Below are 14,092 nucleotides of genomic sequence, written 5' to 3' on the forward strand. Positions count from 1 at the left end.
TAAATTTTATTCTGACCAATAGGAATTAAATCCTATTAAAAATTCAGAAGCACAATTAACAGGATTCCCGCATTTGTTCATGTGAGCATAAACAATAGTTAGCTCCCTTCGTTGTGGTTGAGAGCATTTGACAGTTTTTTTTATTTAATTATATTTTGAATTGTCCTTCAAGGCCGTCATTGAAGGAAGTGGGCTGGCTGAGCCAGAGCGCTCCCACTTGTTATGCCACTATAGTGCATCACTCGTAATCAGGCGGTCAGGCTTCGCAGAATTTTGCTGTCCATATTTTCCACAAAAAAATAAATAAAAAATCTTCACCTGGCAGTCAACGTCGTCGTCACACACCCAGCTGGCAGGGATGCAAGAGGAGTTTCCACACTGGAACTCCGTGGGGCCGCAGGAGGAGGGCGCGCACTCCACCTCGTCAGAGCCGTCGCCACAGTCGTCCTCGCCGTTACAAACAAAGTTTCGGGAGATGCAGCGCCCGCTGGCGCAGGTGAACTCATTTGGAGCACAGGTGACGTTGCCTGGCGGCAGGTAAAGAGGACGAGAATAGACATGTTGAGCTCAGTTGAACAAAAAATGCTTATTCACAAGCTCAACAGCAGTCGGGTGGTTAAACTGGTTGAAGGTGTACCTAATCATCTTTTAAACAGCTTAAAATGTACACATTGCCTCACAAGGACTCACATTTTTAAGCTGTTTTTCACCAAGTCAGTCTAACTTTTCAAAAAAGGGAACTGAACTCTTCCTGAAATGAAGAATATGCAATAGGAAAGCTTTGACGTACAGCGCACATCATCACATGCTTTTTTTTAGATCTCTTGTGTGTTCTACAATACCACACATGTCCACCATAAGTACAAGCAGACATAATGGGGTTGAACGGACCAAAGCAATTTTCTTTGAATATTTGCGACTGGTCGTTCTAAAGCTTAGACAGGACTCATTTGACTTTATTTGTTAAAATAAATAATTGTTTAGTTGCTGTGAAGCATCAAACAAGTGAATCAAATGATAAAAATGCTGCAGTTGCAACACTAACTACTAGTGTTTACGCTTCGCGTCACGCACTCACAAACTACTCAATCGCACACAAGCCTCCGGTTCTAATGCATAATTCAAAGGTTGAGTAATGCTACGCATACTTCGGTTAGAGGGTGAAGCAGTGAAAGTGTGTTTACCATCAGATGAACAAATTCATTGGGTTCAGCAGATGTCAGGACTACTAGCCACAATTATATTTAAATAAAAAGATGCTGGTGTGCGCGAGACCCTTTCATAATTTTTGATAAATTGCTATGAATTGACAATTTCTTTAAGGTTCAACAATCTGTTGAGTGGATAGCCATGTAAATACCTTTTCAAATCAACTACACAGATCAATATCTTAGGGCTCTTCACTGTCTATCATCTCCTGCTGCTGTAGTATTAAAATATAAAAAAGGCCATCTACAGCAAACCCCATGTAACAAATAAACATTGACACGTTAAGTCATATTCATTGAAGAGATTAACATTTCCAGCATCAGTAGCAATCCCATGTCAGCAATTCAAGTAAAATAAATTTCCTCCTTTTGAAAATTTCTCATCTAAAAAGGAGGTGCTGGAAAAATGACCATTATTTAAAAATGAGATGGAGACATTTTACCAGCTTGCTACAGGCTGCAGTGGAGTTTTGTTACAGCCAATTAATTTAGTTTACTTTGTCCAGGGACAGCTTCAGTCAAAGGGCTTTGTGTTTATGCTGCACAGTGTTTAGCATGTGACCACGTAGGCCACCACACGTCTGCCTTTGAGCGCTCATCTTTCAATAGAAATGTATGATCTGCACAAACAAGCCAAAGTAGGGTATAAATAGCCTGCTGCACTGGCTGCTCTTATCACAGGGAATTCTAGATAAGCAAAGCTACAAGATATAAACTGTAAGTGACATAACCTTTGCTGTTAAATAAAAAAAATTATTTAGCTTTCATACTGCCATTACTGGAACGGCATTTAACAGTTTGTGTGGTTGTAAACTCTGACTCAACAGGGACTAAACCACATTAAGAGCTTCCAAACTTAAGGCTGGGGGATAGCTGAAGGCTCAGCGTGGTCTCCTAATGCCCTGTGAACACACCTACAGTATGTGGGCCGTGATGGGAAAGAAACGGATCATTCTCCATGGCGATAAAGACTGTCACTGTGCGCTTGTCCACCTACCACAGTTGACCTCGTCCTCGCCGTTGTCACAGTCCTTCTCGCCGTCACATTTCCAGAAGACCGGGATGCACTGAGTGGAGCCGGCGCCACAGCTGAACTCGTTCACACGACATGTCCTCATGTCTGCAGGGAGAAGGAAAAAAAAAAAAATGAAGTCTGATTTCTTTGATGCATACTGAAGTGCATTTGACAAGAGGGGTTATGTAGTTTTAAAAACTGGCTACTAGAGCAGAACAATTTGCTACGAGGGATTGGTCGAGTACATCACCTTTTGGGGTTTTGACGTTTTTATTTAAAGAACGCCTGCAGAGTCGGCATATTTCACATCCAACTCTGAATCAAGTATGTTTCATATAAGGAAGGAATAAATAGAGGAATAAGTGCCAACAAAGTTTAAAAATAAAAGTCTGCAATTATAGAATATTTCTACCAACACAGGTCCCATTTACACAACTAGTACTACACTACAAATAGTTTCTCTTAAGTAAATTGTAGTAAAATGTAAAAAATGTCCACAGCTAAGGGAAATACTATCAGTTCATGATAAGACACCTGGAGGTTAAACTCAAGCTTTCAATACCAAACACTTTATCTCTGCATACATATTCAGCCCACAATGCCGTTTCTGTTCATTTTGCCGCTCATCTCTGCAATCTTACACTGTGGAGGAAGATAACGAGTAGTGAGGCACAGAGAGCAGCTCAATGGTGCACTACATGAAGGTGAATAAAAAAGTAGCTCCTACAGCTGCAGGAATAATTCCCCATACAGGATGTAGTTTTGTTGATAAGATTACAACGAAGTAAATGTACGCCACTACATGCCACCTTCGGTGCATCACTCAAATCATATGATTAAAACATTCAAAGTTTACCAAACATCATTTTATATTCAGTCGTTGAAACGTGATCGCCAAGTTGTTGTTTTCAACCACCTTTGCTCAAAGCCAATTAAAAAAAAGTGTTTTTTTTCCTCCATCTAGTGAAAGCAAACAACTATGTTTATGTACGTGTTCTTTTCCAGCTAAAGAAGGAATCATTAAGAGGCTGATGGTACGAGCGACAGCGTTCTGTGGCCCGAGTGGAACAGGACGACTTCATGAGGACTTTACAGGTCACAACTCACTGAAGTTTACGTTAGCTTCTTTCAACGCCTCACTTCCCCGGACTAAAACCTTGAAAAAAAGGGATTCAGTCAGAAAGGAAGGCAAAATGTATATTTAAAGTACAAGCAATAAATAAGAATGCAAAAGACAATTTGCGAACCGGTCCCAGGTTTAAACTCTACTTTGTTGGTTGCATGCAGGACTGACCTCCAACTTGACTTCCTATTAATGCCCATGTGAACAGAGGCTGGGACCAACGGCATCCTTAAACACAACACACACGTGAACATGGCACGAGTCCTCCACTCCACAAACTGCCCGGGGACCGTTTGCTTACACGCACACACGCTGCCCGCCCCCACGTGCACTTCAGATTCCATCCGCAGCTGCCGAGTCATGTGTGACAGCCGATCAAACAGTGCAGCAATAAAACCGCTACAGTCGCTGGCTTCAACTGCACGTACGCCACGGCAGCCATGGCTGGAACTTGCGCACGTTCTTAAAATACACACAATGGACTACAAAGAGGAAGGCTGTGACGACCGCGAGTTACCCTTTAATCTACACAAGCACAGACCCATGTGACAAAGCAGACTCTCAGCAAAGGGCCACAGCAGTCAGTCACTCAAACACTCAGCAGGCAACTTAATGAGAATAATGTCAGCTACATTAAAAACAGACAAAGAATATGCCTAACTCTGGGAAAGTTTAAAAGAAATTTCAAGTTTGCCAATAGGGTCGTTTGAGGTTGGGTTTAGACTGGGAGGAATTAAAAAGCAAGTAAAACAGTCAAGTAAAACCCTTTACGTTACATTTACAATTGATTTGCTCAATTTCAGCTCAGCAAGTCTAAATCTTGCTCCGTAGTACTGGGAGAAGTCATTGCTTGCATAGGCGCACTCCATAATGCCATTGTTGAACTCATAAAAGCCTTATCAAAAGAAGTGTGGTTTATCAGCCGACTCCTCCCTCCGAGGACTTATGATCTAAACGGCTCCAGTTAGGTGGTGAGCAGAGTCTCACACGGATCAGAGGCTTTCAAGGAGAAAAACAGTTCCTCGCCAAGGTTTTGAGCCTACACACACTTCATCCATCATCTTATACTTTAATAAAAATAATACTGCTTATCCACCAGATACTAATTCTAGTACCCATTTTGTCTTTCTCACAGTAAAACCCAGGTAAGTCTCAACCATACACTGCCAACAGGTGTTGCATTAATAAGTCTCCAAACTGCACTGCTCACAGATCCCATCCAAGAGAGCAGGCGGGATTAGCACTGACTAGAAGAAAGGTTCTTCTGTTTTCTGCTGGGGAGGTAAAGAATTTATTTTTGCCCTGTTTTCAACTTTGTGCAGTGAACCTGCTGTGTTGACACACAAGAATCAACAGCTACAGCGTCTCACTCAGATACTTCTGCCTCTTTAGCAAATATCACTTCACCAACACTGGATAACTGCGGTTCTGCTTCACTTTGATCCCATTCTTCTTTTCCAGCTATTTTCTCGAAAGTGAGAAGTCGCATAAGATTTCACAAGCTAAACTCCTGCTGGTGCCTCTCCAAAAATACATACAAGACCTTCTAATATTAGAAAATATACCACATCGTTAATGAGAAATAGGAATGAATCATTTGAAGTCCTAGCATTTTCATGAAGTATTAAGTTTATGCATTGGTACAATAAGGGTTGAGTTTTATCCTAAATAGATTAAAGTTTATCCATAATGTTTTATAGAGGATCACGTTTGACCTAAAAATAAATCCTTTAAAAAAGAATAACCAAAAGCAAAAATGAGCCACCAGACCACCGTGAACCTGCCCACTGGTTAAATCAAATGCCAGTTAAAAAGGCATCTATACAGCGACAGACAAAAATTGACAGTCTTTCACTATGGCTCTTTTGTCTTTAGACAGTCATCAAATCAATTAGCGTTACGTTGAACCGGTAAACAAAGAAGCCTGAGCCCTCAATGCTTTCTTGTTTTTATGATGCCATCTTTAATGCAGAGATTCTTTTATCACAAAAATGACCTTGCCAACATCTCATCAACCCTGCAGAGAGCAGTTTATCCTCCACAGGTATTTGTTTCATCATCAGGTTTAGTATTTACTTACAGTACCTAAAGTTGACTTGAAAAAAAAAAGAAAAGAAGAAAAAAGAACTGTTTCAGTATGCTATTAGAAGGCATCAATATCAAACCCACATGCATTTGATGAAGAGCTTTTATCTCCCCTCTGATGTTTATCTCTACCTGAGGAGATGCCACAGTCCATTTGTCTTCACAGCAGCACAGTGAAGGCAGCAAGAAAACAAGATACTTCCTCAAAAAACAGTCAGCACTTATCGTCTGTCTGCTGCCGTAACCAAGGTGCAGCACAACAAACTGTCCACGAGTGAGACATTTGTAAAAGAGGGTCTCAGATACTCACGGCAGATTTCGGCGCTCTCGTCTGACCCGTCCTCGCAGTCTGGCTCCCCGTCACATTGCCATCGTTTCGGGACACATTGGCCGTTGCGACACACAAAGTCCAGCGCATCACAAGATTTTCCAACTGGAATGAGAGAGAGAAAAGAAATAGAGTCTTTGTACACAGAGGAGTTCGTTCTTTTAATACATCAAAGACACACATCCTGAATGATAAAAGGGGAAAGACCAAAGCAATACTCTCCACCCCTCAGGAATGTTAATATTGCGGCTGACATAAGCATCACATGTTAATAATTTGTTGCAATCTCATTAAGAGCAGCCCAAACTCCACATTTGCATTCAAAAATCTTCAGCGCAAGATCACTGAAAATGATTTAAGGGAAGCCCAGGCCTGCATTTAAACTGTTCATCATATCTCTGTCGACACCTTACGACCTTGACATTTCCCATGCAACGCGTTTAGAGGGTGCCGAACCGTGGCTTTTAATCTCAGTCCTAGTCATACTATTGACAGAACGTCCTGAAGCAGCTTAGGCAGACATTAGAATCAAAGTAAAGAGATTTTCAGCCTGTTAAAGCGTTGGCCATTAAGCCTCAGCTGTTCAGCTACCCATTAGCCTTGTAGTGGCAGAGCGTTTGTTCTTAATCTTACACAGAAAAATAACTACAGGCAAGTAAACAGACTGCAACAGATTGTTTATAGCACTGTTTATTAAATGGCCAATTAAAGATTTTAAGTCGTCGACAAGACAAATCTCCCCACTAACGGCACCGCCGTGTCCACACCGGGTTTGGGTGTCCCCGAGTCTGACCAGAATACAACTATCAACCCAAGAAACAAGCAGAACCCCAATTTGCAGCACAGTAGCGAGCAGCAGAAGTCATTTGGATTCTCATCATTCACATGTCTGTTGAAAGTCAAAACATCCGATCTCCCGATGAGCGAATACCAGGCGCAGCAATACTTCAGTGGGATTGGGTGAAAGTGATGACAGGCGGAGAAGGTCACATTCTGTCCATCACGTCAGTCACTTTGAAAAGTAATTTAGTGTCAACTCTAAATCCTCCGAGGTTACGCCATAATTTAGTAAACTGCAACTCTGCATATCACTAATTAGTTGAATTTCTGGCCCTGCTTGTGAGTTCAAGTTTAGTAACAGAACTTCCTGACGTAAACATGCGATCAGAGGGATCTTCTGCCGATCAGGATTTTTTTTTCCTCCAGCGACGCAGAACAATTTTCCTCCACTGTTCTGCCCCCCTCTCATGTGACCCAGATAGACGAGGGACCAAAGAAAATTGAGAAAGGTCTGAAATCTATTGGACCTGCAGTCACACACACACACACCCACCTGTCGTATCCATATTTAGCTCTGCTCGATCTGCTACCTTCCAATCACCAGGTCATTCTGTCCCAAAGGACGCTGGGAAGTCTCATGAGGCCAAGGGAACATGATGGGTTCTTATACTGAATGTTTTTTGTGCACGATTGTATCTGCTAGTCCGTATAGGCGCTTTTACCGCATTTAAACAAATAGAATTAGGGTTTAAAGAAAAGTCAGACACCATCTGCAACTTAATTTACACATTGTTTACTCAGTGAACCAAGCTGAATGGTAACCGATGATCAATAATAGCCTCCATTCACTGTGTTACGACACATTTGCAGTCCAAGTATGGGACAGTCCCAATGGCAACTGATCCGCAAAAAGAAACAAACCGTTACCTATTCTGTTAAGATGTGGACGGCACCAGCTAGAATTAAAGAAAGTTGTTCAATCTGTAGTATATTGTCAAGAAATCAAACGCAATGGAACTAAAGCAACAACTGCTCAAACCCAACATCTGATGGGTAATATTTAATTGTGGATTAATACACATTTTGTATTCTAGCAAGCAATTACAGCAGCAGGAGTGTACACAGGAAGCCCTCCCCATACAACAGTATGGAACATGTGTGTAGCTTCTCACCACAGGAGTCCTCGTCACTGCCATCGGTGCAGTCCTCGTCTCCGTCACACTGCCACACGGAGGGGATGCAGCGACCGTTTCCACACTGGAACTGGCTGGCCTCACATTCCGTCTTTGTACCTGCAGTGGAAGACAAACAGGGGGGCTTTGAGGAAAAACTAAGCGCTTGTACAGTGAAATCTATTCATTATTTACCATTAGTTTGTCGTTTGCTTTTTATTTGGTCAGAGCTGCCACAGAATACCATTTCCTCACCACGGTTTTGAGCCCACACACACTTCCACTGAGCGGATCTCAGCCATCCCCGAGGCAGTGGCCCTAGTTGTCCACATAAAGTCCTTCTTGTCTACAATTTAGCAGCAACTCAGTCAACAAGCACAATAACAAACTAAGAATCTAGTGAAATGACTTCAATCCACCACCACTTGTGGAAATCAATACTCCCGAGCTGAAACAGCAGTCATTTCTAAACACAATTAACAGGGGAGAAAAAAATAGATCCCCTTACTGTGTTCGAGCACTTCGAAACACACTGCCAATGTCTGAACACTCCCCGTGATTGAATTTGCAATTGAAGATGACATCAATATTTTAGTGGAGAACTAAAGCCCAGTGTCCTGCAAAATGTCTTCAGGCCAACATCTGTTCAACTGCCGTGAGAAGGACACAGAAGAAATGTGACGTGGAGGAAAAAGGGGCACCTGTGACACATAGTAATTCCCTACCACTATCCAACGATTTGTAAAACATGGAGTAATCGAGTATGGCTCCATAGTATTTGAAGACAGGCTTACAGTACTTTTATTACAATATGAAAAAAATAAAGCATTTATCCATCTGTGGAACAGCTTTAACTTCAGTGAGCTGGCATTCAAAGACAGAAAAACCTTACAAGGACAGAAGAGTGAATTGTTAGAAGATTGAAAGGAAAACAGATTAAAAACATTCAAGGGGGAAGAATACAGCTATTGTCAACTCACTCAAATTATGACACGAGTAGCCATTCAAATTCTCAGTCTGGTTGACACAAAACTGTACATCTACTGCAGAAACCAAAATGTCACAAGATTTAACAATGCAGTTTGTGTAGTGCAGCTCTGAATTAGTTTGACCTTGACTATTGTTTCAGTCTTCAGTCTGTCCAGGTGGGGAAACCAGCATATGGTGATGACAAACCCACAAGGACAGATACAGCTGAATCATGTTGACACTGAAGAGGTCAACTACAGATCACATGACTTCTGTAAATAGTGGCGGGTGCAAGGATACACAACAAATACATTTTGAGACAAAGGATATTTTAGATTTATTCTGTTCTAGTTAGTCAACAGTTCTTTATAAAGGAAACCGTCTTTATTCCATTTGAACCGGAGGAGCCAGCAGCAAATATCTTTGGTTCTGCCGACTATGTAGCTGCAGCCATGTCATATCACAAATAGTCTAGTCTAGTGTATTTATGGACTGTTGGCTGGTACGCCTGATACAAAAAAAAAAAAAAGGACACAGGAGGAGGTAGACTTACAGCCATCAGTGCCTGCAGACTTCCATTCAACAGAGACTACACCAAGGTCATGTTACGGAGCAGTGTGCAGACCTTTCAACCACCACAAAGCTTTATGTATCGGCGTTTTCATTGTGGCAAACATGGGCACATAAACTCATAAAACAAATAACCTGACATAGACAGAAGGTGGGAGAGGGACAGTGAATGTGTCGATTGCATTTAAAGCTAATTTCCGATTGTGAGAGCATCAGTCTTATTGCATCAGTGTGTGAAACATGCAGCTCATTGGCTGTGTGGATACAAGGTCCTATGGTACCTATCTATTTAATCCCTAACCCATCATACCGCTAAAGTCTTTTTGGCATTACCTTCCTTTACATCAGCCACTGGATCCCAACACATTTATCCATGCATGCTGGTTCTAGGTTCATTTAAATCTCAGAACTACCTGCTTTAACTGTGCATGACAGTCATTAGAAAAGCCAGACGCAAACCAGTCATCAGTTGTTCCATTAAAAATATTTTACAACCATACCAGTGCTGACCCAGCTAATCAGGCGGAACCAATGCTCCCTGCTCATTCACATTTAATGCTGACTGAGCAATTATGGTCATAAAAAGGGAGCTTTGGGCAACCACTGACATCAGTTCCGTTTTGATCAAAAACAAATCACTGAACTACAGAAACACCGTAAATTTTAGATTGAACGATCGGTCATTAGTTTTGTAGAATCTATTCCATCAAACTACAGAGAGTTCTCAAAATGTTGAATATTGTCCCAACACGATTATACCCAAATATTCTTCATAGTCTAGTGTTGGTCAACCAGACATTTGAGGTATATATACCAGCTTTTAATACTTAATGAATGAATGTATAATGTCTGGATCTGTAAACAACTTGGTCCTACAAATCCATTAAGAACTATTCTATAGAAGGAGTATATTGCACACAGTCTTTACCTCTCATGAATTGCGAGGCCTTAACCTCCACTTACCAGCTTCCCTGAAAAAGAAATCCAGGCGGATACAACAGCAGTGTGCACAAGTAATGGAAACGGGAAATTAATTAAACAAGCTGCAACAAGCAACTGTAACAGACAACCCGAGTGGCAGAGAAGGGCACACACGTTAGTGTTTTGTTTAAGGGCATCATCTCTAGGTTCACCATCTTTGTCTCTACAAAAACCCATTGATTTGTTGTCTGGAGAAATGTACACCGTGCAATTAGAGCCCATCAGCAAAATGACCGACTTCAGCAGTAAATTGAAGTAGACTACATGAACCAGTGCAAGAGTATTCTTTTTTTAATTTGTTGCTGTACTTTGAAATCCATAAATACCGATGCACAAGACCAATGAAGCTTCCCCCACTGTTTCACAGTGTGCATTAGATTTGCAATTATTATTGCAAGGTTAGTTCATGATGTGTTGGATCCTAGCTAGAGCTACCAATCTGCAAACTTCAAATACCTGGAGTAACGCGCTAAGATAAAGGTTTATGTAATGTTCTGGTGAATGTGTAGGTTCAGGTCTTTGTTTTTGAGGCATGCATTTTTGAATAGAAAAACAGAGCTAGCACCAAAACCTCCTTTTCAAATACATTTTCTCATCTTGACTAAAATACTTGAAATCTCATTTCTTGCCGACAGTGACCCGAGTACACTCACCAATTATCTTGATACAGCCATGAATGGTGTGAATTTAAAAATCACAGATCATTTCACATGATAATTAGCCCCCTGGGTTTGAAACTATAGATTCAATGGGGTTGGACTGCAACAAACCACAAACCCCCAAAATAGCAGAACACTGCAGAATAGAAATGCCATCACACTGGAGGTCATGGTAATGCAATTTTCCCCAGTAACAGAAACGGTTGCAGTCTACTCCTCCTCCCTCTGTCCACCACATCAAGAACCAAGTGTAGCCCCCCCCCCCCCCCCCCCAATATAGCGAAGGATCTGGGTCTAGCATGCATCACAGTAACCAGAGGACAAAAAATACATTAATTTTAATCAGGACAGCATTGCTGCCACTATCTAGTTTGTATTACATCTTGCTCAAATGGGCTCACACAATATATATCTCTGTGTGTGCGTGCACAAATTAAGCAGCATGAAGCAGAGAATGAAAAGGAGCTGGTGGGTGCCATGCTATGGAGAGAGTGCTCACATCACTAGCTGCACAATTTTGTTTCACAGTTTTCTCTAAAAAAGGCAGTTTTTCCACAGTAGGTAGGAATCCAAGAGTGAAAGTATCTGCAAAACACAAGTAATCCAGCACAGCTCTGGGTCTCTGAGCTTATTTTTAATTTTGCCTGCCTGCCAACTTATCAGGAATCAGCCTCAAGTGGACTAATCAAAAAAGGTTTTGTTAAGGTATGCATTTTTGCCCAGAAAGGAACCGCCACGATGTCAGCAACTAAGCCTAGCAAAGCCTGTTAAACAGTACGCATATTGGTTACGCAATCTAAATGGAGTGGACAAAGAATAGGCGAGTGCCAGCTAACTTCTACAGAAAAAATAAATCATGTATTATTCAGAGCAATAAACTGAGCAAAAAGACACTGATGTCCTACACAAATGCTTTGATATCCAATAAAGGGTCAAATTTGAGGTTGTGATTTGATTCTGAAACAGCCAATTAACAACTAAATGGCACAAGTAAAACACATTTAAACTTTTTCCTGCTTCTGGGTTAGGTAATGTCTCATTTATCAGAATTAAAAAAAAAAAAACAATGCTTCACAAGCTGGGAGAAAATCTTCTCAGTTTCACAGCACGAGTTTGCTTGCCCCAAAACCAAACCGTACGCAATTCAAAGATTTAATTTACAAAACTAAAGTAAACATAATTTCACATGTTTCACACATTTAGTTAAGAAGTTCTGAAAACTGCTAGTCAATCCCCACCAGGTAGGAATACTAAATTAACCTTGGCCACTTAATTAGGCCCTCATTGGTATCACCTGCGGCAGGTAATTGCCCGCGTAGCTCCTCCCCCGCCATGCGCTCAGCTGTTGCCACACCACCGGTCGCGCTTCAACCTACCCCGGATATATAGTTCTACATCAATCCACCGTAATCCTCTTTATTCCCATTTTCCCTGACACCCTTCTCCCGGCTTCTACTCGGGAATAAATCAATAAATTACCAGCCTTGCTGCTGGGGGGAAAGAGAAAAGAAACCCTGGAAGTGAGTGTGAAACCAGAACACACAGACTCCAACACCGTTCGAGAAGCATTGGTCGAGTCAGTGATTCATATAAACTAGCGTCAAAAGGGGCTAATTGACCCAATAAATGAGTGGCGACCATCGGTGGCTGTAAACATGGGCCTATCAATCATTTAACAGCAGAAACTACTAACAGCCTGATTGAAAAGAAGAAGAAAAACACAAGGACGAACACGTTCATTTGAATTCCATTACAGACCGAAACAAAGCAGAACGTGTCCCCGTTCTGAGGCGCTCTTTGGGGGGGAGGGACGGGGTCATTTGCGGAGAATAGATGCAAGGTTGACTGGCCCAAGGTGTAGCCGAGCCCGGTCGTTCCTTCAGTGAACAGCCGAGACAGGTGTACAGCGGAGGAACCCCCCCCCCACCACACACACACACACGAACAGAGAACCGGAGGCTCACCGTGGACGTTGATGCAGTGCTGCAGACATATTAGCATCGGTAGCAGGAGGATCACGGGTGCGAACGTGATCATCTCTGGCGGCGTTTGACGTCGGCCTGCTTCGCCTCTGATCCAGTCGGTCCACGCGTGAAACCACGCACCGCAGAGCCCGCAGAGGCAACGAAAGAAAAAAAAAAAAAAAAAAAACCCGATCCGCAGCACGCGCAGAAACACGACCGTGTCCGAGGAGGAGCGGTGAGAACTGAAGGGAGGTGTCCAACGCTCACACCACGCGCCCCTTTTAATCTCGCTCTACAGCCACGCGCCGTGGGGGCCGTCCGGGCTCCCGTCCCCTCCTCTCACGCCCACATCCATTTGCGGAGAGTTTGTCGGTGAGAGTTGACGTTGACGAGCGTCCCCGGTAACCGGGTCGTTAGTGGCAGCACACGGAGCCCGTCACAGCTGACGGCGGATTTTTGCATTTCTTCCCCCCCCCCCCCCCCCCCTCCCTCCCTCTGTAGGCTACGTCTTGGAACATTTTTAACCCTTCGCTATCCGCGTGGAACTATAACGTGGACTCTCTTCCGGTTGGGTAGTGGTGGAGATCATAAAGGTCAAATAATTACATCGTTTAGCTAATTCATTCTAACATTTAGACTCAGTACCAATTGCAACGTAAACTACCAAAAATAAACTTTTTACATTTGCATTCCAGTAACATCACCCTCAGCCAGAGAGGCCATTACACTACAGATCCTGGGTTTAGTGAACCATTGTACAGAATTAGTTAATCTTTAAACACATTTGACTCAAGTCTGAAATATCCACAATTATGAACGTCTGCCTCATGTTGAGCTGAACAGTGGCCACGGTGGCAGAAGTGTTAAATACAAGATGCTCTGACTTTTCTGTGGAACAGGTCTTTCGGGCATTTACTCAGGGAACTTCACACTCGGCCCACTCGGGCTGTTGGCTGGAGCTGGAGACTTTGGGAGACTCGGGAGGAGAAGAATGGTGGTCGTCGTCAGATTGCTCATGTATGGAGTGGAAAAACATTTAAAAACAATTGAAAGTGTTTTGGTGGAGGCAGTGGTTATGTGTGCTCTACTAAAAACTTCCCTGACAGTCGGATCTATGTTGTTGATATACAAATAATAAAGCACACACAGTTCAAAAGCACCATATGCCTAGTTTGGGTTTTCTCACCAATCATTTTGCGAGAGCAGATGTCTCATTTTCAAAGAGTCTAAATGTCGTT

The 14,092-nt window shown here is 42.5% G+C and overlaps 1 protein-coding gene across 2 annotated transcripts in view; it reads right to left on the bottom strand.

Annotated features, from left to right (window-relative positions):
- The window catches only part of vldlr (very low density lipoprotein receptor), a 29,525-nt gene extending 16,231 nt beyond the window's left edge, over nt 1-13,294 (bottom strand). The window contains exons 1-5 of one of the 2 annotated variants that reach the window (XM_037484725.2): nt 12,855-13,294; nt 7,712-7,831; nt 5,742-5,864; nt 2,206-2,328; nt 319-527 (exon numbers count right to left, since the gene is read on the bottom strand). In XM_037484725.2, coding sequence (XP_037340622.2) covers nt 319-527; nt 2,206-2,328; nt 5,742-5,864; nt 7,712-7,831; nt 12,855-12,927 — 648 coding nt within the window. In that variant the 5' untranslated portion in view covers nt 12,928-13,294. The remainder of the gene's footprint in view (nt 1-318; nt 528-2,205; nt 2,329-5,741; nt 5,865-7,711; nt 7,832-12,854) is intronic. The other variant, XM_037484726.2, reaches the window with a different exon arrangement.
- Between the last annotated feature and the right edge of the window lie 798 nt (nt 13,295-14,092).

Source organism: Pungitius pungitius, chromosome 18, assembly GCF_949316345.1.
Source record: "Pungitius pungitius chromosome 18, fPunPun2.1, whole genome shotgun sequence".
NCBI lineage: Eukaryota > Metazoa > Chordata > Actinopteri > Perciformes > Gasterosteidae > Pungitius > Pungitius pungitius.